This window comes from Myotis brandtii, unplaced genomic scaffold, assembly GCF_000412655.1.
Source record: "Myotis brandtii unplaced genomic scaffold, ASM41265v1 scaffold73, whole genome shotgun sequence".
In the NCBI taxonomy this organism is placed as follows: domain Eukaryota; kingdom Metazoa; phylum Chordata; class Mammalia; order Chiroptera; family Vespertilionidae; genus Myotis; species Myotis brandtii.
The window spans coordinates 862,140-890,098 of NW_005370886.1; the positions used below are offsets into that span (position 1 = coordinate 862,140).

Sequence of the window (27,959 nt, forward strand, 5' to 3'; positions counted from 1 at the left end):
GAAAAGGCAGAGGGTGGAGTGGGAACTGGGTGGAGGGGGGCTATGGGGGAAAAAAAGAGGAACAACTGTAATAATCTGAACAATAAAGATTTAATTTAAAAAAAAAGAAACATGCAAATTGGTGTCACTCTGCTATGTCCATCAGCCAGTCAGATGAGTATTCAAATTAACCCATCAAAGATGGCGGTTAATTTGCATACGCAGGCGCGGAGCAAAGACTGAAGACAATGTAGAAGGAAGCCAAGCGCTGCAGAAGGGAGCCAAGCCCACCTCAGCGGGTTTCACTCCCTTCTCTGCTTCGCTCCGGCCGCAGGAAGCCCTATTCTTGCAGGAATCTTCCTGCAACGGGCCTCTAGTAATAGAATAAAAGGGAATTTAGCAATGTTTCAAGATACAAAATCAATGTATAAAAATCAGTAATGTTTCACTAAAAATGAACATCCAAAAGAGAAATGAAGAAAATATCATTTGTAATGGCACAAAATAGAATAAAATATTAGGAATTAATTTAACCAAGGAGGGTAAAGATATGTCCACTGAAACCTTTTGATGTTTATGAAAGAAATTAAGGAACACAAATTAATACAGAGATATTCCATGTTCATGGATCATATGACTTAATATTGTGAAAATATCATCACTACCCAAAGCCCGCTATAGTTTCAACATAATCCCTATCTCAAATTTCATGACATTTTTCAAAGAAGTAGATAGAACAATCCTAAATTTCGTAAGGAACCACAAAAGACCCTAAATAACTAAAGCAATCCTGAGAAAGAACAAAACTGGGGACATCAAATGTCCCAATTTCAAAATATATTACAAATATATGGCAATCAATGCAGTATGGCACTGACATAAAAAAACAACACCAATGGAACCAAATTATAAACTCACAGTTATAAAAGAACATTTATAGTCTACTAATATGTGTTAGGATGCCACAAATACTGAAGGAGGAAAAACTAGTCTCATCTGTAAAGGGCATTGGGAAAATTAGATATTCACATTTAAAAAATGCATTGGGCCCCTTTCTTATACAATTCACAAAAATTAACTCAAAATGTATTAAAGACTTAATTGTAAGACCCAATACCACAAAACTCCTGGGGGGGGGGGAACACAGAGAAAGGGAATCCAAGATGGCTGCAGAGTAAGAAGCTATACTCACCTCCTCCCAGGGCCAAACCAGATTTGCAGCTAAATTTTAGAGCAATCAACCTAATTAACCAACTGAAGGCTAGTTTAACTGAATTATTATAACAAGGATTTACAGAATAAGCCACTTAGAGACTGGGAATAAGGGCAGAGATGCCAAAAAGACTGATCCCCGCATACATGTGTGGCAGGTGAGAAGCCGTTGGGTTATCTCAGATGCAAATTTCCTCTCCCCAGGAGCATGGGGTCTCAACCCAGAGCAAAAAGAGCCCTCATAGCATCTGGTGGTGAAAATCAGTGGGGATTCAGTCTAAATGGGAGAGAAGACAGTCTTCTAGAGACTCAGACACCACCTTCCGAGGGGTGAACACTTCTATTATTACAACACCATCCTGGGAAGAGCACTGCCTGATCCGCCAGCTACTGGTGACACCATTCTGCCATGCTTGAGTCCTGCAGAGGTGTCTGTTCACTACTCCAAGCAAGGACTTTTGTGGCACATATTTTCTGGAGAAAATCTTGGCAGAGACTCAGATAGTGATTTAACTGCATACCTTTGGAAAAAGGACCATTCTACTGCACCTCCAGCACAGAGCCAGTGGCCCCACCCAACCTGTTGAATCACTTAGCCTGCCCTTCCACATTCTGTGGCCCTATCCTGCCTGAGTTCAGTCTTGCAGGGGGATTTGAGTGCTTCACAGAGCTGGGACTTTGGAGTGCATCACCCTCAAAATCTCTTGCCCAGGAAGGGGAAGAAGTGCTCCTCCCACACCTAAAGATTTGGTACTCAGAGTGGAGACCTTTGGCATGAGTTTCTTTAAGAGGCTTTTGTCTGGGAATCAGATGTGTGCTGGGCTGTGTAGCTATATCATGAGGGGGGGGGGCACTACTATCTTCCCCTGTGTGCTTAATCTTCCACTAATAAGAGACACATTTGACCTGCTTTTATGGCAGCCATGGCCCCCATGCTGCTGAACTCAGTCCTGTGGAGGGAACAGAGAGCTACTTGGGGCTGGGATCTTTGGGGCGTGTCTACCTCAGAGGCTCTTCCTTGGGTGGCAGAAGTACCAACCCCCTCCTACAGGTTTGCTGGCACACACCCCCATGTCAGACTGTCTGGATCTGTCCTCCAAATTCCCAGTGGCCTCACTCTGTGGAGCTCAGCTCAGTGGGGAGAAGTGAGTGCTACCTGGAGTTAGGACCTTCATAATGTATCTCCTTCAGAGGCTCTAGACTCCAATGGGCACTGGGTTGTGTGGCTGGCTGTGGAACAGGGGGGAGGTGAAGTGCTTGCCCCTTCTGCATACTCATCTGGCCCACCCCTATGGAGGCTCTTTTGATGTGTCCTCTCTGGTTCCCCAGTTGCTCCACCCCACTGAGCTTGCTCCTGCAGAGGGGCTGGCTGGCTGCACCCAACATGAACCTACGGCCTGCTCCTTCCAGGGAAGCTAGAGTTGGAAACTCTGACAAGCCTGGATGGTATGGCTCTAGATACAGTCCACTTTTCCCTATGCAGCCCCCCAATAGGGGATCCACTAGCCCCATGATCGCAACCCCAGGCTCTGCCCTAATGAGCTTGTGCCCTATAAGGTTCTGTGACTCACGGCCAGCCTGGGCCCACTCTATAGTATTTCTTTGGAAGGCTTGGGAGGAAAACCAAGCAACCTCAAGAAGAGGCAAAGTAGACAACACATGGAGGTAGACCTTAGGTAGTCTCGGACCTTTTATAGATCTGCCCCCGGATCTAAATTGGAGGAAAGTTGACCCTTATACATAGCTTGGTCCTTCCCAAACACTCCCAGGCCCAGTAAAGACAGTCACAAACAGTGAATAGCATAGTACCTCCAGACAGTTAGATCTTTACCAGAACACTGCCCAAGTGCACCCAGAACCAACACAACCAGTGATGTGCTTCAGACAATACCAGAACTCCACCCAACTAGCCACACAAGCAGCACACACAATGGGAATACTGGCAGGCACCAGACACTTCTGGGAATGACTCTGCCTCAGGGAACAATTCTTGCACAGTGACTCATACATGGTGATTGAGGTTTGTCCTCATAATCAGCCAACCTGATATTATAAATCCACCCTCAAAAGGGCCAGCTGCATTCAAAACTCAATTATAACAGGAGAGTGCATATAACCCACAAGAAGCATTCCTGGAGCACTGAGCTCAGGTGATCGGAAAGATTTGCACCAGTGAACCCAACAAAACACATACATCATAAAATCTCCATAACAAGTCATAGCAGATCAACCAAATATACAGAGACCAACACAAACATGCAGACAAAATGAGGAGATGAAGAAATATGCCCCAAATTAAAGATCAAGAGAAACCCCAGGAAAAAATTAAATGAAATGGAAGCAAGCAATATACCAGATACAAAGTTTAAAACTATAGTTATAAGCAGGGGTCCTCAAACTACGGCCCACGGGCCACATGCAAATACAAATATTGTATTTGTTCCAGTTTTGTTTTTTTACTTCAAAATAAGATATGTGCAGTGTGCATAGGAATTTGTTCATAGTTTTTTTTTTTTTAAACTATAGTCCGGCCCTCCAACGGTCTGCGGGACAGTGAACTGGCCCCCTGTTTAAAAAGTTTGAGGACCCCTGGTTATAAGGATGCTCAAGGACTTTAGGGGAAGCATGGATGATCTCAATGAGTACTTAAACAAGGAGATAGTATTAATTTAAAAAGACATAGCAACCATAAAAAAGAACCAGTCAGAAATGAAGAATACAATATTTAAAATGATAACACTAGGATGAATAAACAGGTTAGATGAAGCAGAGGATCAAAACAGTGATTTTGAGGACAAGATAACAGTATGCCCCCAAGCAGAGCAACAAAATGAAAGTAGAATTTTTAAAAATAAGAAAAGTGTAAAGGACCTCTAGGACAAGCATGTCAAACTCAAAGGCTAACACGGGCCAAATAAACAAGGTTTAAGTTTATGTGGGCCACAAAAAAAACAAAAGCTTCAATTTTCATAGAAACGTAGGTTTATTTTGATAGAGACATGCTGAATACAAAGGGCTGAAATAAATGAGTAATCATTAACATAAAATAATAGAATGTTTTAATAAAAATTAATATTTTTATTGAACATTAACTTATTAGACACTGAATAACTGCACAAATTTATAAACGTAATGCAAATAAACCTATTTTTCTTGTTCTCTGAAAGCAAAATATTTCCTGTTGCACACACCAAACAAGTCAGTCCAAGACTAATGATGTGGCAATCGACTGCTAAAATATTTGCTGCTAGTATTAGTGGAGAGAAATGGTGCACCTGCATGCAAGGTGCATAAGGGAAATGAATGCAACATGATTATAGTAATCAGTCATTAGCAAATGTTGTAATTCGTTATTAATAATTATGTATAACAGGATATTGTAAAAATTAAGTTATGAAATTTTTATTAAAACATTTCTTACATACTATTATATTGGTTGGGCTGCAGAACTGTTTGTTGTGGGCTGTATGCTGCGGGCCAAGGGCCACGAGTTTGACATGCTTGCTCTAGGACAGTGGTTCTCAACCTGTGGGTCGCAATCCCTTTGGGGGTCGAATGACCCTTTCACAGGGGTTGCCTAAATACATCCTGTATATCAGATATTTACATTATTATTCATAACAGTAGCAAAATTACAGTTATGAAGTAGCAACAAAAATAATTTTATGGTTGGGGGTCACCACAACATGAGGAAGTGTATTAAAGGGTCGCGGCATTAGGAAGGTTGAGAACCACTGCTCTAGGACATCAAGCATAACAACATCCACATCATTGTGATACCAGGAGGAGAAGAGAGTGAGCAAGCAATTGAGAACCTACTTGAAGAAATAATGGCTGAAAACTTCCCTAACCTGGTGAAGGAAAATGTCATCCAAGTTCAGGAAGCACAGAGTCCCAAACTCAAAAAAAAGATTCACAACAAGACACATCATAATTAAAATGATGAAGGTTAAAACAGAATTTTAAATGCAGAAAGACAAAGATAGTTAGTTACCTTCAAGGGAGTTCTCATAAGACTGTACACTGATTTCTCAACAGAAACACTTCAGGCCAGAAGTGATGCAATGTGAGTTCATTAATGCAAAACCAGTATCACAAGAAATGTTAAGGGGCCTGCTTTAAGAGGAAGAAAATAAAAAGAGAAAGAGAGGGACATAGATATAAAGAGTAAAATTGGTCCAGCTGGTGTAGCTTAGTGGATTGAACATCATCCCATAGACCAAGAGGTCCCAAGTTTGATTCCCAGTCAGGGCATATACCTGGGTTGCGGGCTTAATTCCTGGTGAGGAGGGGGGATGTGAGAGGCAGTGAATCAATGTTCTGTCCTCATATTGATGTTTCTCTCCATCTCCCTTCCTCTCTCTCTAAAAATGAACAAGTATATTTAAAAATGAATAAAATGACAAAAATAAGTGCCTATTAATAATAACCTTAAATGTACTAAATGCTCCAAATAGAGGATATAGGATAGCTGAATGCATAATAAGACATGACCCATATATAAATGCTGTCTACAAGAGAACCACCTCAGAACAAAAGATACACACAGACTGAAAGTGAAGGGGTGGAAAAAAATATCCCATTCAAATGGAAACAAACAAACAAAAAAGCCCAAGAAAGAAACTTATATCAGACAAAATAGACTTCTAAACAAAGTCCATAAGAAAGACAACAAAAGTCACTACATAATACTAAAGGGATTGATCTAACAAGAGTATATAACCCTTGTAAACACATATGCATCCAAAATAGGAGCACCTATATATAAAGAAAACCTTGGTGGACATTAAAGTATAGTTTGACAGAAATACAGTCATACTACAGGATTTTAACACTCAATGACATCAATAGGTAGATATTCCAGTCAAATAATTAATAAGGAAACAATGACCTTAAACAACACACTGGATCAGAAAGCTTTAATTGATATTTACAGAATATTTTATCCCAAAGGTGGAGAATATACAATCTTATCAAGTGCACACGGAACATTATCAAAGATACATAAAGCTTTAGGACAAAAACTAAGTCTTAATAAATACAAGGAGATTGAAATCATATAAAACATCTTCTCTGACCACAGTGGTATAAAACTTGCCCTAACTGGTTTTGCTCAGTGGATAGAGCGTCAGCCTGCAGACTGAAGGGTCCCAGGTTCGATTCCAGTCAAGGGCATGTACCTTGGTTGTGGGCACACCCCCAGTGGGGAGTGTGCAGGAGGCAGCTGAATCGATGTTTCTAACTCTCTATCCCTCTCCCTTCCTCTCTCTAAAAAATCAATAAAATATATATATTTAAAAAAAATAAAACTAGATGTCAATTATAATAAAAACTGGAAAACATTAAAATATGGAGCCTAAATAACATGATTAAACAATTAATGAGTTAAAGTAAGATAAAAGAATAAATAAAAAGTTACCTGAAGACAAGTGAAAATTAACACACAAAAACAAAAATCTATGAAACACAGCAAAAGCAGACCTGAGAAGGAAGTTCACAGCATTTCAGGCCAATTCAAGAAGCTTAAGTAAACAATCTAATCCTACACCTAAATGAACTAGAAAAAGAATAACAAAGCCCAGACTAAGCAGAAGGAAAGAGATAATAAAGATTAGAGCGGCAATAAATGGCATAGAGACTAAAGAAACAATACAAACATCAGTGAAACCAAGAGCAGGTTCTTTGAAAAGATAAGTAAATTTACAAACCTTTTAAGCAGACTCTTCAATGAAAAAGGAATTAGACCCAAATGAATAAAATCAGAAATGAAAGATACAAAGTAACAATTGACACCACAGAAATACAAAAGATTGTAAAACAATACTATGATCAACTTTTATGCCAACAAATTGGATAACCTAGGCAAAAAAGGATAAGTTCCTAGAAACATACAATCTTCCAAAAGTGAATCAAGGAGAATCAGAAAATCTGAATATACCAATTACAACTAATGAAATCGAAGCAGTAATCAGAAAATTCCCAGCAAACAAAAGTACTGTACTGATGGATTCATAGGTGAATTTTACCTAACATTCTAAAATAAACTAACATTTATTCTTCTCAAACTATTCCAAAGAAATTCAAGAGGAGGGAAGACTTCTAAGCTCATTTTTACGAGGCCAGAATTATCCTATTTCCAAAACCAGATATGGGCACTACAATGAAAGAAAAGTATAGGCCAATTTCCCTGATGAACATAGATGCTAAAATCCTCAATTAAATATTAGCAAACCAGATCCAGCAATACGTTGAAAAAGATCATGCACCATGACTGCATGAGATACTATATTCACAAATCAATAAACGTAATATATTACATGGACAAAATGAAGGATTAAAATAACATAATCTTATCAATAGATGCAGAAAAAACATTTGTGAAAATTCAACATATATATATATATATAAACCCTAATATGCAAATAGAACAAACAGCGGAACAACTGAACAACTAAACAACTGGTCGCTATGATGTGTGCTGACCACTAGGTGACATGCGCAGAACAAGGTGGGCGTCAGCATCAGGCCGCAGAGCATGGAACATGATGGGCGTCAGCTGCGGTGGGATGGTGGAACAGGTGAACAGGGGCACCAGACCAAGGTGGGGTGCCGGTCGTTCTCATCGGGGCAAGCCTCTGGTGGTTATTGAAAATTCTTTGCTCCCGCACACTGCGATCCCACCCGGTGCTCACACCTGCTGCCAGTGCTGGCCCTGCTCTCACCTGCTGCTGGCACCGAAGCTGCTGCTTGCACCTGCTGCCAGCATCCAGCACCAGCCCCGATTGCTCAGTGCTGTCAGTGGGTGCGAGAGGTGGCTGCCAGCTCCGATCACTCCTCAGGGCTTCTCCACCTCCCCCTGCTCCTGAGGGGCAATCAGGGCTAGCAGCCACCTCTCTCACTCGCTGCCAGTGACAGCCCCGCTCACACCAGTTGCTGGCACCGGAGCCGCCGCTTGCACCCACTGCCAGCGCTGGCCCCACTTGCACCTGCAGCCGGTGCCCGACACCAGTCCCGATTGCTTGATGCCGTCAGTGAATGCGAGTGGTGGCTGCTGGCCCCAATCACCCCTGAGGGCTTCTCCACCTCCCCCTGCTCCTGAGGGGCAATTGGGGCATCAGCCACCACTCTCACTCGCTGCTGGTGTAGCCCCAATCGCTCCACGCTGTCAGCAGGTGTGAGCAGGGCCAGCACCGTCAGTGCATGGGAGCATCGGCAGCGGGAGTGGGGCTGCCAGCAGACAGGGGACCAGGAGCCGTGGCAGGAGGGGCCAGATGGGGAAGCAGAGGATAGACCAAGACCTGACCCTGTGCCCACTGCAGCCTCATGGCCCACAGTTCCTTTCAAGGTGCATGAATTCATGCACTAGGCCCCTAGTTTATGATAAAAACTCTCAGCAAAATGAGAATGGAGTGATCATACCTCAAAATAGTAAAGCCCATATATGACAAACAGGCAGCCAATATACTCAATGGGCAAAAATTAAAAGTGTTTCCCTTAAGATCAGGAACAAGACAGGGATATTTGATTTCAACATTGTTATTTAACACAGTGCTAGAAGTCCTTGACACAGTGATGAAACATGAAGAAAAAATAAAAAGCATTCAATTTGGGGAGCAGGAAGTAAAACTGTCATTATTCACAAATGACATGGTATTGTATATAGAAAACCTAAAGGACTCCATCTAATAAATTCTTGATCTAATAAATAAATTTGGAAAAGTAGGAAACAAAATTAATATTCAGAAATCAGTGGCATTTTTATACTAGTATGCCAATAATGGACTATCAAAAAGAGAAATTAAGAAACAAATGCCATTTATTATTGCAACAAAAAAGATAAAGAATCTAGGATTAAATTTAACCAAGGAGGTAAATGACTTGTACTTGGAAAATTATAAGATACTAAGTAAGGAAATGAGGAAAACACAAATAAAGGGAAGCATATTACATGTTCAAGGATAGGAAAAAATCATCATTGAAATGTCCATACTACCCAAAGCAATTTATGGTTTCAAGGAAATTCCTATCAAAAATAGCAATGGTAAGGGATCCAACATGGCATAGGGCAGGACCAGAGTGAGGGTGAGTGTGTTTGAGGAAGAGTGTGTGTGTGTGAGTGTACGTGGGCATCTGTCTGTCAGTGCACAAAATCCTCCTGGTGGAGGAGCTGCCAGTTGCCACTGCTTGCTGCTCAGCCAAGCACTTCTCTCCTCTTGAGATTGGAGAGCACACCATGTTGGTGGATCCACAGGGTCTTCCTCAGGAGGAGGCTACAAGGAGTGGCCATGACCTAGTGCCACACAGCCAGAGAGGCACACCCAGCCCCACCTCTGGGACCCAATGTCTCCAGACACATGGGCCTGATGTCATGACCAGGTGTACCTGAACCAGTGCTCCCAGACAACTGAACCCACTGCCTTGACACATGGCACACCTGACCTGCCCTGCCACCTTGATGCATGTGGGACCACATGCACAGACTTGCTGACCCAACCTGGCACACCTGAGCCTGCGACCCTGGAAAACTAGCCCCACTGCCTTAATGTGACCCCACACAGCCCTGCTAACCTGACCCAGCACCCATGATGCATGGACCTGCCATTGAGGCCCAGTGTGCCTGAGTTGGCACTCCTGGACAACTGGCCCTGTCACCTTGAACCTGGCCTCACAGCAATGACCCAAGCCTCTGGACACATGGACTTGGCTCTGCAACAAGGCACACTTAACCCGGCACCCCCAGGAGACCAGACCCTGTTGCAAAGCAATACTTCCAAATGCACAGACCAGCCACCGCAACCTGGCCCACCTCACTCAGTGCCCTGGACTATGAAACCACTAGAATGAGGATACAAAGAAATAGCGCCCAAATGAAAGAAAATCAGGAATCACCAGATAGGGAACTAAATTAAATGAGGGAAGCAATTTGTCAAATAAAGAATTCAAAGAAATGGTTATAACTGTGCTCAAATAACTTAATGAGGACTACAAGGAACTTAGTGAGAACTATAGCATCATGAACAAAGAGGTAGAAACCATGAATAAGAATAATCTGAAATGAACAATGATATACCTGAAATACCCTGGGAAGAATCAACAGTAGATTGGAAGAAGCTGAAGACCAAATCAGTGAATTAGAAGACAAGGTAGGAAAAAAAAAAACACGCAATAAGAGTAGCAATTGGAAAAAATGTAAACAGCCTGAGAAGAGTTTAAGGGAACTATGGGACAACATGAAACATAACAACATCATCATCATAGGCATAAAAACAGAACAATATGAGCAAGCAATAGAAAATCTATTTGTAGAAATAATGACAGAACACTTCTCTAGCCTGGTGAAGGGAAAAGCCACACAAGTCGAAGAAACAGAGTTCAAAATGAGATGAATGCAAAAAGACCCACTTCAAGACACATCATAATTGAAATGGCAAATGTTAAAAACAAAGAAAGAATCTTAAAGGCAGCAAGAGAGAGAAAGAAAGTTAATTCCAAGGGACCTCCCATTAGACTGACAGCTGATTTCTCAATAGAAACAAGTCAGGCCAGAAAGGAGTGGCATGAAGTATACAAAATAATGAAAAGCAAGGAATGCAATCCAAGAGTATTCTGTCCAGCAAGGCTATGATTAAAATTTGAAGGAAAAATAAAGAGCTTTGCAGACACAAAAATAAAGACTAAAGGAGTTTATTATCACCAAACCATCACTGCAAGAAATGCTAAAGGGACTGTTGTAAGAAGAAGAAATAGAAAGAGAGGGAGGGACACAAGCATAAAGAATAAAAATGGCACCAAACAAGTACTTATCAATAATAACCTTAAATCTGAAGGGCGTCAATGTTTCAATCAAAGGATATAGAGTAGCTGAATGAATTAAGAACTCATGACCCATATTTATGCTGTCTGCAAGAGACCCACCTCAGAACAAAAAAATCACACAGAATGAAAGTGAAAGGATGAAAAAAATTTCCAGGCAAATGGAAATGAAAAAAAAAAAAAAAGCTAGGATAGGAATACTCAGACCTGACAAAATAGACTTTAAAATGAAGGCCGTAAGAAGAGACAATGAATACCAATTCATAATAATAAAGGGATCAATACAACAAGAGGATATAATCCTAGGAAACATATATGGACCCAATAAAGGAGCACACAAATATATGTTTTAAAAAAACATTCTGGAGAACTTTAAGGGAGAGACTGACAGCAATAAAATCATAGTAGGGGACTTTAATACCCCACTGAAATCACTGGATAGATGTTCTAGACAAAAAAATCAACAAAAAAGCAGAGTCCCTAAAGGACAAACTAGATCAAATGGATTTAATTGACATTTATAGAACATTTTACCCCAAAGCTGCAGAATATACATTCTTCTCAAGGGCACATGGGACAGTCTCAAAAATAGACCACATGTCAGGACACAAACTAAGTCTCTGTGAATTCAAGAAGAATGAAATTATATCAAGCATCTTCTTGGATCACAATGGCATGAAACTAGAAATTAACTATAGCAAAACAAAACACTGAAAACAATACAAACACATGGAGGATAAATAGCATTTTATTAAACAAGGAAATGGTTACCAATGAGATCATGGAAGAAATAAGAAAAACTTCCTGGAAACAAATGAAAATTAACATACAACACCATAAAATATATGAGACATAGTGAAAAGAATCCTGAGAGGGAAGTTCATAGAACTACAGGCCTGCTTCAAGAAACAAGAAAAATTACTAGTAAACTATCTAACCCTACAAATAAGAAATTAGAAAGAGAAAAACAAGAAAAGCCCACAGTAAGTAGGAAGGAAATAATAAAGATCAAAGCATAAATAAATGACAAAGTCTAAAAAAAAATCACAAAGGTCAGTGAAACCAAGAGCTAGTTCTTTGAAAAGATAAACAATATTGATGAACCTTTAACCAAACTCATCAAGAAACAGAGAGAGAGGACCCAAATAAATAAAATCAGAAATGAAAGGGGATGAAGTAACAACTGATACTACAGAAAGAAAAAGGATTGTAAGAAAATATGAAGAACAACTATATGTCAACAAGCTGGACAACCTGGACAAAATGGACAAATTCCCAGTAAAATACAATCTTCTAACACTTAACCAGGAAGAATCAGAAAACCTGAATTGGCTGATAAAAACTGATGAAATTGAAGCAGTTATTAAAAACAAAAACAAAACAAACAAAAAAAAACTCCCAGCAAACAAAAGCCCTGGTCTGGACCACTGCACATGGCAATTTTACCAAACAGTTAAGGGAAAACTAATACATGTCCTCTTCAAACAATTTTTTAAAAATAAAAGAATAAGAAACACTTCTGAGCTCTTTTTATGACGCCAGAATAACCCTAATTCCAAAACTAGATAAAGACAGTACAAAGAAAGGGAATTACAGGCCAATATACCTGATCAACATAGATGCTAAAATCCTCAAAAAGTATTACCAAATCAGATCCAGCAATGTATTAAAAAGATCATACACCATGGCCAAGTGGACTTTATTCCAGGATGCAAGGCTGGAACAATATTTGCAAATCAACAAATGTGATACATCACATAAACAAATTGAAAGACAAAAAACATGTAATCATATCAATAGACAGAGAAAAAGCATTTGAGAACAACATAAACTGATGAACAAAAATAGATCCAGAGACAGAGAAGCATCGAACAGACCATCAAACCTCAGATGGAAGGCAGGTGAGGGTGGGGTGGGGGGTTAAGAGATCAACCAAAGGACTTGTATGCATGCATATAAGCATAACCAATGGACATAGACACTAGGGGGGTGAGGGCATGTGCTGAGGGTGGGAGTGGCCCGGGAGAGATCAATGGGGGAAAAAGGAGATATATGTAATATTTTAAACAATAAAGAATTCAAAAGAAAAAAAGAAAAAGCATCCGACAAAATCCTACACACATTTTTGACAAAAACTCTCAGCAAATTAGGAATACAGGGATCATACCTTAACACAATAAAGGCCAAACCTACGTCGAAAATCATACTCAATGGGCAAAAACTAAAACCATTTCCTCTAAAAATAGGAACAAGACAGGGATGTCCACTTTCACCACTCTATTTCAACATAGTAGTAGAAGTGCTAGCCACAGTGATAAGAAGAAAACATGAAAGGCATCCAAATTGGAACAGAGGAATTAAAACTCTCATATTCTCAGATGACATGATATTGTACATAGAAAACCCTAAAAATTCCATCGAAAAACTACTAGATTTAAAAAATGAATTTGGCAATGTAGCAGGATACAAAATTAACACCCAGAAATCTATGGAATTTTTATACACCAAAAATGAACTCTCAGAAAGAGAAACTAAGCAAACTCCCTTTTAGCATTGCAACAAAAACATTAAGATACTTATGAATAAAGTTAATCACAAAGGTAAAAGACTTGTACTTCAAAAACTACAGGACTTTGAAAAAAGAGATAGAGGAAGATATAAGCAAGTGAAATAATATACTATGTTCATGGATTTGTAGACTCAACATTATTAAAATATTCATACTACCCAAAGCAATCTATAGGTTCAGTGTAATCTCTATTAAAATACCAATGGCATATTTCACAGATGTAGAACAAATACTCCAAAAATTTATGTGTAACCAAAAAAGTCCCTGAGTAGACATAGCAATCTTGAGAAAGAAGAACAAAATTGGAGGGATCACAATACTGGGTATCTAGCTATACTACAAAGCCACTAGTTACATCAGCCTGGTATGGGCACAAGAACAGGCATATAGATCAATGGAGCTAAACAGAGACCTCAGAAATCAACCCAAACCATTATTCTCAATTAATATTTAACAAAGGATGCAAGCATATACAATGGAGTCAAGACAGTTGCTTCAATAAATGTTGGGAGAATTGGACAGACATGCAAAACAATGAAACTAGACCACCAGCCTACACCAGACAAGAGAATGAACTCCAAATGGATAAGACTTAAACGTCAGTAGTGAAACCATAAAAATCCTAGAAGGAAAAATAGGCAACAAAAACTCATACGTCTCTCATAGCAATATGTTTGTGGATATATCTCTTAGTGCAAGCAAAACTAAGGGAAAAATAAACAAATGGGACTACATCAAAATAAAAAGCTTCTGTACAGCAAAATAAACCACCAACAAAATGAAAAGAGAACCCACTATTTGGCAGAACATATTTGCCAATGATACATCTGATAAGGGGTTAACAAAAACTCATACGTCTCTCATAGCAATATGTTTGTGGATATATCTCTTAGTGCAAGCAAAACTAAGGGAAAAATAAACAAATGGGACTACATCAAAATAAAAAGCTTCTGTACAGCAAAATAAACCACCAACAAAATGAAAAGAGAACCCACTATTTGGCAGAACATATTTGCCAATGATACATCTGATAAGGGGTTAATTTCCAAAATAATAAAGGAACTCATGCAACTTAAAAGGAAGACAAACAATCCAATTAAAAAATGGGCAAAGTAACTAAATAGATGCTTCTCCAAAGTGGACATACAGATGGCCAAGAGATATATGGAAAAAAATGCTCAAAGGTACTGATCATCAGAGAGATTCAAATGAAAATGAAAATGAGGTATCACCTCAAACCTGTCAGCATGGCTACCATCAACAAATCAACAAACAACAAGTGCTGGCGAGGATGTGGAGAAAGAACTATTGTACACTGCTGGTGGGAATACAGCCATTATGGAAAATGGTATGGAGTTTCCTCAAAAAATTTATTATGGATCTGCCATTTGACTTGGTGATCTCACTTCTAAGAATATATACTAAGAAAACCAAATAACCAATCAGAAAGAATGTTTGTACCCCTATGTTCATAGTAGCAAAATTTACAATAGCTAAGATCTGGATACAGCCCAAGTGCCTATCAGTAAATGAGTGGATTAAAATTCTGTGGTACATTTACACCATGGAATACTATGTAGCAGTAGAAAAAAAAAGGATCTCTTACCCTTGGAAACAGCATGGAGGGATCTGAAGAGTATTATGCTAAGCAAAATAAACCAGTCAGAGAAAGACAAGTATCACATGATCTCACTCTTATGTGGAACCTAATGAACAAAATAAACTGATGAACAAAATAGATCTGAGACATAGAAACCCAGAACATAGTGTGGAGTCTCAGAGGGAAGGCATGGGATGGTGGGTGGGTGGGAAGAGATCAACCAAAGAACTTGTATGCATATATGTATAACCAATGGACACAGACAATAGGGTGGTGAAGGCCTGGGGTGAAAAAAAAAGTAATACTTTCAAAAATGAAAATTTAATTTAAAAAATAATAGATCCAGAGACGTAGAAGCGTGGAACAGTCTGTCAAATGTCAGAGGGAAGGCGGTTGTTGGTGTTTGGGTGAGAAGAGATCAACCAAAGAACTTGTATGCATTTATACATAATCCATGGACACAGACAGTATTTTGGTGAAGGCCTGGGGTTGGGGGTGGGGGCAGGCTAGAATGGGACAATGGGGGAGAAGGGTGACATATTGAATACTACAATAATAAAGATTTAATTAAAATGTAAGTTGTTAAAGCATAAAAATCCTACTAGAAAACAAGGGCCCCAAAATATCAGACATCTCATATAGCAGAATTTTCACAGATATATCACCTAGGGCAAGTGAAACAAAGGGAAAAAAATGTGATTACATCAAAATAAAAATCTGTAATACGGCAGAAGAAACCAGCATCAAAATGAAAAGGGAACCCACTATATGGAAGAACATATTTGCCAATGATACATCCAATAAAGGGTTAATTTCCAAACTATATGAAATAGTCATACAACTCAACAAAAGGAAGACAAACAATCCAATTTAACAACAGGCAGACAACCTGATTAGACACTTCTCCAAAGAGGACATTCAAATGGCCAAGAGACATATGAAAAATGCTTCAGTTCACTAATCATCATAGAGATGCAAATTAAAATAACAATGAGGTATAACCTTATACTTGCCAGAATGGCTACCATCAATAACTCAAACAGTAAATGCTAGTGATGATGTGGAGAAAAAAAGAACCCTAGTACATTTCTTGTGGGAATGCAAACTGGAGCAGCCACTATGGAACTGGATTTCCATCAAAAAGTTTAAAATGGAAATGCTATTTGACCCAGTGATCCCACTCTAGGAATGTATCCTAAGAATCCAGAAACTCCAATCAGAAAGAATATATGAATGTTTATGTTTATAGCAGTATTGCTTACAACAGCTAGGATCTGGAAATAGAACAAGTGTCTTAAAGTAGAAGAATGGATTTTAAAAATATGGTACATTTACACAATGGAATACTATGCAGCTATGAAAAAGAAGGATCAATTACCCCTTGAGACATCATGGAGGGCCCTGGAGATGATTATGCTAAGTGAACTAAGCCAGTCAGAGATAGACAAATATCACGTGATCTCGCTTATATGTGGAAACTGAAGAACACCATACCCTGATGAATAAAATAGAACCAGAGGCATGGAAACATGGAACAGACTGACAAATCTCAGTGGGAAGGTGTGAGGGGTGTAGAGGAGATTAACCAGAGGATTTATATGAATATATGCATTGGCCATGAATACAGAGAATAGTGTGGTGAAGGCCTGGGGCCCTGTGGGAACCAGATGGTGGGAGGAAAGTGGGAAAAGAGGGGGAGACATTTGTAATACTCTCAACAATAAAGATATAAAAATAGCAATTGCATAGATTTCAGATCTAGTATGAATATTGCATAAATTTAAATGGGACCAGAAATGACCCCAAATAGCCTCAATAATCTTGAGAAAGGAACAAAGTTTGAGGTATCACATTATCTGATATCAAACTATAATACAAGGCCATAGTAATCAAAACAGAATGGTATTGGCACAAGAATAAGTATAGGGAACAATGGAACAGAATAGAGAGCACAATAATAAACCAACAACTTTGTGGTCAATTAATATTTGCCAAAGCAGGCAAAACATACAATGGGCTAACGACAGTCCATTCAATAAATGATATTATGAAAATTGGACAGATACATGCAAAAAAATGTAACTAAACCACTAACTTACACCATACACAAGAATAAACTCAAAATGGATTAAACACAAGTGTGTTCCAAAACTATAAAAATCCTAGAAGAAAACATATTCAATATAATCTCAGACATTTCTCATTGAAGTTTTTTCTGCCAATATATTTCTTTGAGCAAGGGAAGTAAAGGAAAAGATAAACAAATGGGACTTTAGCAAACTACAAAGCCTTTGCACAGCAAAATAAACCATCAATAAAATGAAAGGGAACCCATTGATTGGGAGAATGAATGATACATCTGACAAGGGGTTAATTTCCAAAAATATATAAGGATTTATACAATTTAACACCAAGAAGGCAAACAACTCAATTTAAAAAATGAGCAAAGAACCTGAGTAGACTCTTCTCCAAAGAGGATATATAGATGGCCAATAGACATATGAAAAAAAATGCTCCGTGTCACTAATCATCAGAGAGATGCAAATTAAAAATTAAAGCTATGATGAGGTATTACCTCACAACTGTCAGAATGGCTATCATTAAAAGCAACAAGTGATAATGAGGATGTAGAGAAAGGGAATATTCATGCCCTGTTGGTGAGAATGCAGACTAGTGCTGCCACTGGAGGAAGCACTATGAGGTTTACTAAAAAAATTAAAAATGAAATGCCCTTTTAATCAAGCAATCCTACTTCTGGGAATATATCCACAGAAACCTGAAACACTAATGCAAAAGAATATGTGCACCCCTGTGTTCATTTCAGTGTTATTTACAATACCCAAGATCTACAAACAGCTAAAGTGACTATCAGATGAATGGATAAAAAAGCTATGGTACATTTACACAATTGAATACTACTCAGTTGTAAAAAAATATAAAATAATGAAATCTTACCTTTTGGATCAGCATAGATGGACCTGGAGAGTATTAGTCTATGTGAAGCCAGTCAGAAAAAGACAAATACAATATGATCTCACTTATATGTGGAATCTAATGAACAAAATAAACCGACAAACAAAATAGAAAGAGAGGCATAGATACACGAAATAGACTGACAACTGTCAAAAGAGAGGGGTGGGGGGGCTTGGTAAAAGAAGGTGAAGGTATTAACCAAAAAACTACATTATATATATATATTCATAAATAACCAAGACATGGAAACAATCTACGTACCTATGTGTCCTCCAAGGGTGAATAGATGAAATAAATGTGGTACATGTGTGTGTATATGTATATAACACCTAGACACAGACAACAGTGTGGTGATAGCCAGAGGGAAAGGTCGGGTAGATATGTAGCTTTTGGCAAAGGGGGTAGGATACTAGTAAATGGAGATGGAAAGAGACTTTGCTTTGGGCAATGGATGCATGATGCAGTATGCAGATGATGTTTTGTTGAGTTGTACACTTGAAACCTCTATGGTTTTGTGAACCAATGTCACCCCAATAAATTCAAATTATTTTAAAAACAATGAAAACACATGACAGAGACTGGAAATGATTTGCAAAACACATATCTGGTAAAAGAATTGTATCCAAAATGTAGAAAGAATTCTTTAAAATGATCAACATTAAGGAAACTTATTTATTTAAAAATAAAAGACCAATAGTGGAATGGTGGACCCTTGACATCATGCATTTGTGAAAAGTCATAGAACTATATAACACAAAGTGTCAGTCCTAATGTAAACTGTAGATTTTCATTAATAATAATGTTTGGCCTACAAAAAAACGTAGGGGAAATACTGAATGGCATTGGTCTTGGCAACGAGTTTTTTTTAATATGATATTAAAAACACAAGCAACAGAAACAAAAATAAGCAAGTGGGACTACATTAAACTACAAAGCTTTTGCACAGCAAAAGAAACAACACAATGACAATGCAACCTACAGAATAGGAAAAATGTTTGCAAACCATATATCTGATAAAGGATTAATATTCAAAATATATAAGCAACTCATATAACTCAGTAGCAAAAACAAACAAACCCAGTAGTCCAATTAAAAAATGGACAGAGTATCTGAATATATTTTTTCCAGAGAATTCATACAGATGGCCAACAGATACATAAAATTTGCTCAACATCACTAATCAATCAGAGAAATGCAAATCATAACCACAATGAGATATCACCTCATGTCTGTTATAAAAAAGACAAGAAATACAAGTGCTGGTGAGAATGTGGAGAAAAGGGGACCCTTGTTCACTGTTGATGGGGATGTAAGTTGGTGAGTTACAGTGAAAACAATATGCAAGGTCATCAAAAAATTTAAATTAGACCTGTCACCTGATCCAGCAATCCCACTTCTGAGTATATATGGAAAGAAAATGAAATCAGAAACTTAAAGAGATATCTGCACCCCCTTATAGTCATTGCAACATTATCCACAATAACCAAGACACAGAAACAACGTACGTGTCCTCCAGTGAATGAATAGATAAAATAAATGTGGTACCTGTGTATGCATGCAAATGCATACACATATACACAGAGAACTATTATTCAGCCATAAAAAGAAAGAAACCCTGCCTTATTGAATCATAGATGGACTTTGAAGGCATTGTTCTGTGTGAAATAAGTCAGACAATAAAACAAATACTGTATGATCTCACTTATATTTACAATCTATAAAATGAAAACTTATAGAAACAGAAAATAAATTGGTGGTTGCCAGGGCCTGGGGTTTGGGGAAGTGGGAATATGTTGTTCAAAGGGAACAAACTTCCAGTTATAACGCATAGTTCTGGGGATATAATGTACACTATGGTGACTATAGTTAACAATACTTGCTGTATACTTTAGAGTTGCTAACAAAGTAGTTTTTAAATGTTCTTATCACAAAAAAGGTAATTATGTGAGGCAGTGGATGTGCTAGCTAACCTTATTGTGGTAATCATTTCTCAATACATATGTCTATCAAATATCATGTTTCACACTTTAAACTTATACAATGTTCTGTGTCAATTATATTTCAACAAAGCTAGAAAATAAAAATAAGAACAAAAACAAAACAAAAACTACTGACTTTTAGAATAAAACCAGTTCCTTCCTGCTGAAGGGCCAATGGCTGATGGTGGCTTAATATGATACTACCTCCAGGATAATGGGATCAAATCATCAAACACAGGCAAACAAAAAAGCTATAATGTTAAAATTTCAGACACTGACCAGCAGATGAGGAAGGTATGTGGAAGCAGCAGAGAGGTCTTCCTTGCATTCTGAATCAGATGCTGTATATCTCAGCCTATTCTAATCTGAATATAGAGTAGGATTAAACTTTAAGTTTAGGCCCCCTGGTTCCAAGAATTCTCCATTCAAGCAGATTTTGCTTTGATAGTTGCAAACCCTCCAAATGAAAGTTGATAAATTATTGAAGTGTTCCATTTGAAATGTCATAAATATATTCTAAGTCTTCCTTGTGTTCCATGAATCATATTTTCTGGTGGTGAGTTCGCTTTCTCCCTCTATTACCAATGTCACTTCCCTATTAAATACAGTTGCATTACTCTCAACCTGGCATAGAACACTTGCTTTTAGAAAAACATTTCCCTCCCCTAAACACCTACCCTGAAGTCACTAGTTTTTAACCAGGCTCTTTTGACACTTGCAGGGGGAATGGAGGAGGGAGAAAATGTTGCTTCACATTAAATGGATATCGTTGGGTTATTGGCAGCACCAACCCTGCATAATGGATTATGGTCTCTTTTTTAAAAAAAAAATTATTGATTAAGTTATTACATATGTGTCCTTATCCCCACATTACCCCCCCATCCCCCCCACTCATGCTCTCACCCCCCTATTGTCTGTGTCCATTCGTTAGGCCTATATGCTAGCATATAAGTCCTTTGGTTGATCTCTCCCTTTTACCCCCACCCTCCCCTACCTTCCCTCTGAGGTTTGATGGTCTGATTGATGCTTATGGTCTCTTGGAAAGAGCTCTGAACTGAGAAGTCAAAGAATGTGGATTCTAGCCCTTGCTTTGTGACATTGGGTATGGCATTTCCCTACAGGTCTCAGTGTCTTCATCTGTAAAATGGATAATGGCAACATCCCAAATTTCTCAGTAATGCTGTGTAGATGGCAAAGCATATGTTGCTGCAATAATCACCACACCATTCCAAAATCTATGAAGGAATGTAAATCTTCCCTTGGTGATTTTCAGTTCCAGTTCACACTCTCTAAAATGGATGCTTTGAAATGTCTGCCCATAGTGGTCAGTGGGTAATTTGAGAAGTCCCTTGCTACTTAACTTATAACTTTTCCCTTTGATCTTTCATCTACTCTAGGTGTCAACTCTGCCCGCTCAGTTCCTCCTTCCTACCCACCACCGCAGGACCCATTAAACCAGGGCCAGTACCTGGTCCCAGATGGCATCGCTCAGTCACAGGTCTTTGAGTTCACCGAACCCAAGCGCAGCCAGTCACCATTCTGGCAAAACTTCAGCAGGTTAACCCCCTTCAAAAAATAGTACCTACAGGGAGGCAGATAATTTTAAAATAAAGTAAATAAAATTATATTTATAGATGGACCTTTTTTCGGAGAAGCACTGTTGAAATTTATAAATATATATATGGACATATACACACACAGAGAGACCCTTGAGTGTACACACACACACACACACACACACACACACACACACAAACACACACACAGAAGGACCAAAAACGTTTTCTGTTCTTTGGGGGAAGTGAAATCTATAGTTGGTAGGAAGAGGTATCAATGACTTCTAAACATTTGATCTCTTCTTAAAAGTTTTGTTTTGTTCTTCTTGCTCTATCCCCTTCCCCTTTACTTTCAGAAATTGACATTTCTATTTGTTCCTTTTCTTGTTGAGATAATCTCTTTACTCCCCTGAGTGATTCATTGACTTGTCATTATTACCATAGATGTGTTTATATTGGTTTTTTTTCTTTCCCAATGATACTGATGCTGATGACTTTTTAATTTAATTTAATGTGGTGGGTTTGGGAGTTTAGAATTGTTTTTCCTTTTACTTTTTACTAGGTAAAGGGAGGGTCTTCTTTTTCCTCTCCTTTAGCTGACCATCTATCTTCAAATGTTTATGCAGCCCTATAGTTGCCCCAAACAGCCTTTTCCCTGCATCTTCTGTTCTCAGTTGTATGAGTCTGGATGTGCTCTGTTGTGCCCTGTGACATAACTACTCAATATTCCTATTGCTTTCACTGTGTTTTAGGTATTGTAGAGGGATGAAAACCAAACATAAGAAAGGGCATGTCAGAGTATAATGATGCAGGAGAAGACTTCTGTTCAGGGAACATTCTGCATTTGGGCTACTTCTTCTCCTAGCACTGGGGTTTCCCATGTTGCAGCACTACTGAGTTGTGACAGTTTTGTATCTGGGATTTAGTTTCACAGATTATTCTGTTCTTCAAGATGCTTTGGTTATGGTTTTCCTTCTAAGCCTGTCCCTCTCCTAACCTAAAAGATCTGAACTGGAAGCAAACAGGCTAAAACTCTGCCTCCTGTTGGAGGGATTCAACTGCCTCCAGTACCAAATAGATTTAAGAAAGGGCTCCCCACAGTTTGAGGGCCCGTTCGTCCCAGTTTCCATTTGCAGATTGTTTAGGCAGCATTGATAGGAGTCTATAAATGGATAAAGATAGAGTCTACCCTACCTTACCAAGCTCATCACCTGTCTTTAAATTATTTACCTAGAGAAGATCCAATGCTGATGAGTAACTTCTTACAGGAAAAAAACGGGTGGGTATGGAAATAGACAGCCTTGGCCTAAGATATGTACCTGCAGTTCCTACCATTCAAGTTATTTGAGACTTCCCTAATTATTAGCAGATTGCATGGACAATCTCCCTTTTCTTCCCCTCTTCCTATCTTTCTTCTTTTTCCTGCTCCATTGGCACCGGAAGATTGGTGGTATTGCCATAGTTAAAGCACTCTGGCACTTGAAGAAGGCCCCATTTCCAACATTGTCCCATCTCAGGACATTTGAAGCAAGTAAGGATTCCAGGGGGATTTTTCCCTATGGAGAAAGGATCTGAGACAGAAATCCCATACTTAGGCTCATTTTTGGACAGGATTTACACTGGGGTAAAACTAACTTCTCCCAGAAAGAGTTCCCTGTGGGTACAGGAGTACTTGCTTCTCCTCCCCACATGGCCCCTTTTGTGGATAGACGTTGAACAGCAAGAAGAATGGAGTACAAAGAAGTAAGGATTGACCTTGCTATGGAGAACTCTAGTGAGGAATCTGGAGATTGTGAGTCTGTTCAGAACCCCTTGGGAGAAGACTGCGTCATGAAAGGACCTTAGCTTACTAAGCAGTAACCATGGCTGCATGGGGCCCTCAGTGTTGCTTGTGTTGATTGTTGATTGTTGCTCTATGACTCCTGACCCAGACCAGTCCTACCCAGCCGGGGAATTTTTCTTCTGTGGGAATCAAACTGCAAGTTGTTTCAGCTTCCATTCAGACTTGTGGAATGAGCCAAAGATAAGCTTGAGTTGGGCAGAAGGCCAGGGCTTGGGACTGGCCACCACTGCTCAGAACATGACCCAGCTACTTAAGCACCCTTGGCAAGGAACCTGTACCTAGCGCATAAGATAAAATGGCCTCTCTGGCAAGCAGAATGTGTTTCAATGTCTGGGTAGGCCTTTCTTGAACTTACATTCTTTCCTACTTGCCCCACTATGCTTGGCACTGACATGTTTCTATGTGGTCTTGGAGCCCACCAAAAGGGGATTTTCAGACAAGTCCCTGGGCCTACAATATCTCTTGGTCAAACCCCCTTGTCCCTGTGCTCCCCTAGACCTGTACCCAGAGCTCCATGATCAGGGATATTGCCTCTTGCCATCCACCTCCCATCCATCTATCTCTCATCCACCCAACCCACTGGCCTCACCAGATGCCAATGACTTGTGAAAACATCAAGAAATAAGTTTTCCCTTGGTTGTAGTGTTCCCCCAGCCTATGGCAGCAAATCAAACCAGTGGCCAGCAGCCCCATGGGGAGTCCCATTATCTGGGCTCATGGTCCAGTCCTATTCTGTGTCCTCACAGCAGTGCTATCCCTAAGAACTCTGTAAATCTTTGTTTCTGCATGGCCCTGAGCTCCCTTTTCCTCAACTCAATGAGGCCTGGATTTGCTCTTCAAAAGGCTTTGCTATTGTGTTCTATGGGCCCTGCTGTGGGATGGTCCTAACACAGAAACTCAACTCCTCTTTCTCTCTCCCTCTCCCCCATTCTCTCTATGTGTATATCTCTAATGGATTTATAAGAACAGCAACAAGAGAGTTCTAACAGTTCTAGTGTAAAGCCAAATAGTGATCTTTTAGTGCTTTGGGGATGGGGTGGGCTGGGGTGGTTGGATGGGCAACAGTGATTTTGATTACCCCTGCTGCTCTGCATTTGCCAGTTTATTTTGTTTCTCCTAATTGACTGTTTGACCCTGTCAAACAAATGTCAAAGTTGTGTGTTTAAAAAAATGTTTAACAACAAAACTACGATGTTGTAATGACACAAAGCCTTATGAAAATATTTATGGAGTTCAATAAAAGAAGTAAAAAGACACCTCAGGCATAGCTCTCGTGCCATTTTTGTGTGTATATGTGTGTGCTTGTTTCCCAATAGCAAAATAAGGGGAATTTACCTGGCAGGGGGGGGCAGCTTACCCTAGCTTATTCTCAGCCTGCATCCCTGCTGTACCATTGCCAGGCAATCCATAGGCTATGACCTTTCATGTTCGTTCTGGAAGAGTTGGTCACAAGAATCAAATATGATCCTGTAACGGGGCACTTCAAGTGCCTTTACTGATGGGACTGTCCTTCAGGTTACCTGGCTCTTGGACCAGACTTCAAAGCCCATTCCTGACCTTGCTCCTTTTCCTTGTAGCTGTGAGTTCAGTACCTGCCTGGAACTCATGGAATCATAAAAATTGTTTTATGGACCCAGCAAGAGACCATCTCAGGAGTCCCCTACCCCCAGTTCTTTCTTAATGCTTCCGAGTCCATCTCCTCAGAGGTAGATTCATTACCCAAAGCCAGTGGAGTGGCCATATTGTTTCTTTCATCATGGTGTTACCTATATATATACATAGATGCTCCTTGCTGCCCACAGACTCCCAAGTGATGTCTTATGCTGCCTATCAGAGACACCATAGTGGGTCTGTCTATTCTGGCACTGCCTAACCTGCCCTTCTTGAGAGCAGCTAAACACTGACCCTAATAAAGTACTTATTTACTGAAAGGTTTTAAGGTGTAAGCCTTGTGTGTCTAGACCTTGGGGATATCCCCATCCACCAGGATTTGGAGAAAGAGATAATTAAACCATCTCCTTCAGTAATCTTTTACCCTTTCTTTATTTCTCCTCATTTAATATCTTTCTCTACTGCCCTCATGGGGTCTGCCATCTCGCTCCACCAAACTCAAAAGTCTCAATTCTTAGCAGCCATCTTCCCCAGCTACCAGACTTGAATCTCAATTACCTCCTGCAGAGCAAGAAGACTGTACCTAGTCTTAGTGTTCCCTGATGACCTTATGTAGGTACTACAGTAGAGAGTGGGGAAATAAATAGTGGGGGTCTTACACTCCTCGATGCAGCTGATTCTTTCCTAAGGTACCTTAGGAAAGCACATCTTATCGCCAGAAGAATTATTTATGAAAACCTTATATGGTCTACATGATAAATCCATATTATTTATTACCATAAAGGATGGCCTTACTAACTTACAAACTTATTTGCTAAGAGCATTTTACCTATTCCTGCCCTTAGTTTTATTCACTGATGAGAGTACTGCTATATTCATTGATATGTCACTTGCCTCTCTAATTACTAAGTCTCCAAATTGCTTTGCCTAATTACTAAGATTTTCCTCTTGACTGGGAGCAGAGGTGGCAATGGATTTCAAGTATCATTTTCAGAAGGCCTTCAGAAGGGGAGGGCCACAGGGCCTTTACCAATTTCAAGATCATTGTGTTGAGAATGATGGCTTCTTGTTCGACTTTCCTCAGGATTTTCTGGGAGGCTGAGGGGTCAGGAGAGATGTCTTTGTGGTGTGTCCAGATGGCCAGAACTAGAATGGAGAAAAGATACTCATCCCAGCTTCCAGGAAAGGCCTCTTCCCAAACAAGTCATCCCTGACCTATCTCTATCCTGGAAAGGCTCCCACCAGCTGTGATGGAGGAGGCTTATGGCTTGTCTAAATACAAGAATTCCTAGTATTTTCAATGACCTTACATATAATGGTCTCTTTTAATTTTTATGACAACCATTTAGCAATGGTGGTTGTTAACCACATTTCACACTGGAAAAGCCAGGGGCTCATTTAAAGTGACCAAAGTTACCCAGCTTGTGAGTATTCTTCACCTATTCCCCACTACCATTCAAACTGATCTCAGAGCTGATTACTCTCAGAGTGTTCCTGAGGGTGGCACAGATTGGGGTAAAGGGTGGGGGAAGCAAGAATATAGAATGACTTGATTCTAACATGTGAATGAGTGTAATACCCTATATGCTCCTTGAGGGCTCTACTTCTTCAGTTTTCTAATCTATTCTCCAACAGGTGACTGAAGCCATATGTCTCTTTGTCTCTAATATGAAGAACAAATGTCAGGAGGACCATGATCTCTGCTGTGGCCTTACTTCAGTGTTTTTTTCATGGAGGTCACCACTGTCACTTGGCCCATTTAGTTTTGGGATTTCCTTCTTTATGTTGATCTGCTCACCCTTGGCTTCCTGAAGCTTCTGTTCGGACCAGGATATGGGGCTAATGAGGTAGATCTTGCTTGCTAGGCCTTTACCTGCCAAGTCCAAATTAAAAATAGGAGACTTCCAGCATTTCCTGCAGTCCCACCACCTGCAGGACAACAATTCAGCCTGGCCATACATTGATAAGACTAGCTGGGTTTGCAATACAGTTGAAGAGGGACATTTGGAAGTAAAATTTATGTCCCCTAGAAGTACACTATTCTGGTTCCATCTCTCACATTTCTATCTTGGACTATGACTTTCTTCTCCAATACTCATACAGAATATCATATGGACACTTTTTTGTTGTCATAAAAGAGGGATGGCACATAGGCATACCGTGGCCCTGTGTTTTTCAGAAGCTTCCATTCCTTCTATTTAGCTCACCAATGGACCATTTAAGATATCTTCATAGGTAAGGCTATGTCTATCTCCACAATAGCATGTCTCCCAGTCTTGCTGCCAAACAGCTGAATTAGATTCAACCCACATATGCTGTGTATGTGATCTCAGCCAGGACTTGTGGTAGAATCACTAGGGATACAAAGATGACTAAAATAAAATATCTATTCAGAGTATAGTGGGAACATATAAGCATATGGTATAACAGGGATGGATGGGGGATCTGGAGGCACTCAGTGAATGGAGTGGTTAATTATGCCTGAGGAAGATATCTGTAAGCAGTCAGGATAAGTTTGGTTGTGCTGCAGTAATAGATATTCCCAAAATTTCAATGGCCTAATTTACACGAGTTTATTTCTTGCTCATGTAAATCCTACTGTGAGTCCAAGTAACTCTCCAGGACAGCTATTCTCCATGTGATAGTGCATAATCTGGGCTGCTTTTGACCTTGCTACATTTCCTTCTGAACACATATTTCCATAACCACCACAACTGGAGAGAGAATCCTAGAGTGTTTCTCACAGCTAAACTCTCTAGCTCTGCTTCCAGTTACAGATCAAAAGGCCAGAATTGATCACAAGGCCTCACCTAACTTTAAGGGA

At 39.6% G+C, this 27,959-nt stretch overlaps 1 protein-coding gene across 7 annotated transcripts in view; it reads left to right on the forward strand.

Moving 5' to 3' along the window:
- Positions 1-21,752, forward strand: part of ARHGEF9 (Cdc42 guanine nucleotide exchange factor (GEF) 9) — a 204,287-nt gene extending 182,535 nt beyond the window's left edge. For all 7 annotated transcript variants that reach the window (XM_005882609.2, XM_005882611.2, XM_014530266.1 and 4 more), the window contains one exon: positions 21,523-21,752. In XM_005882609.2, the coding sequence (XP_005882671.1) occupies positions 21,523-21,704 (182 nt within the window). In that variant the 3' untranslated portion in view covers positions 21,705-21,752. The remainder of the gene's footprint in view (positions 1-21,522) is intronic.
- The last annotated feature ends 6,207 nt before the right edge of the window (positions 21,753-27,959 follow it).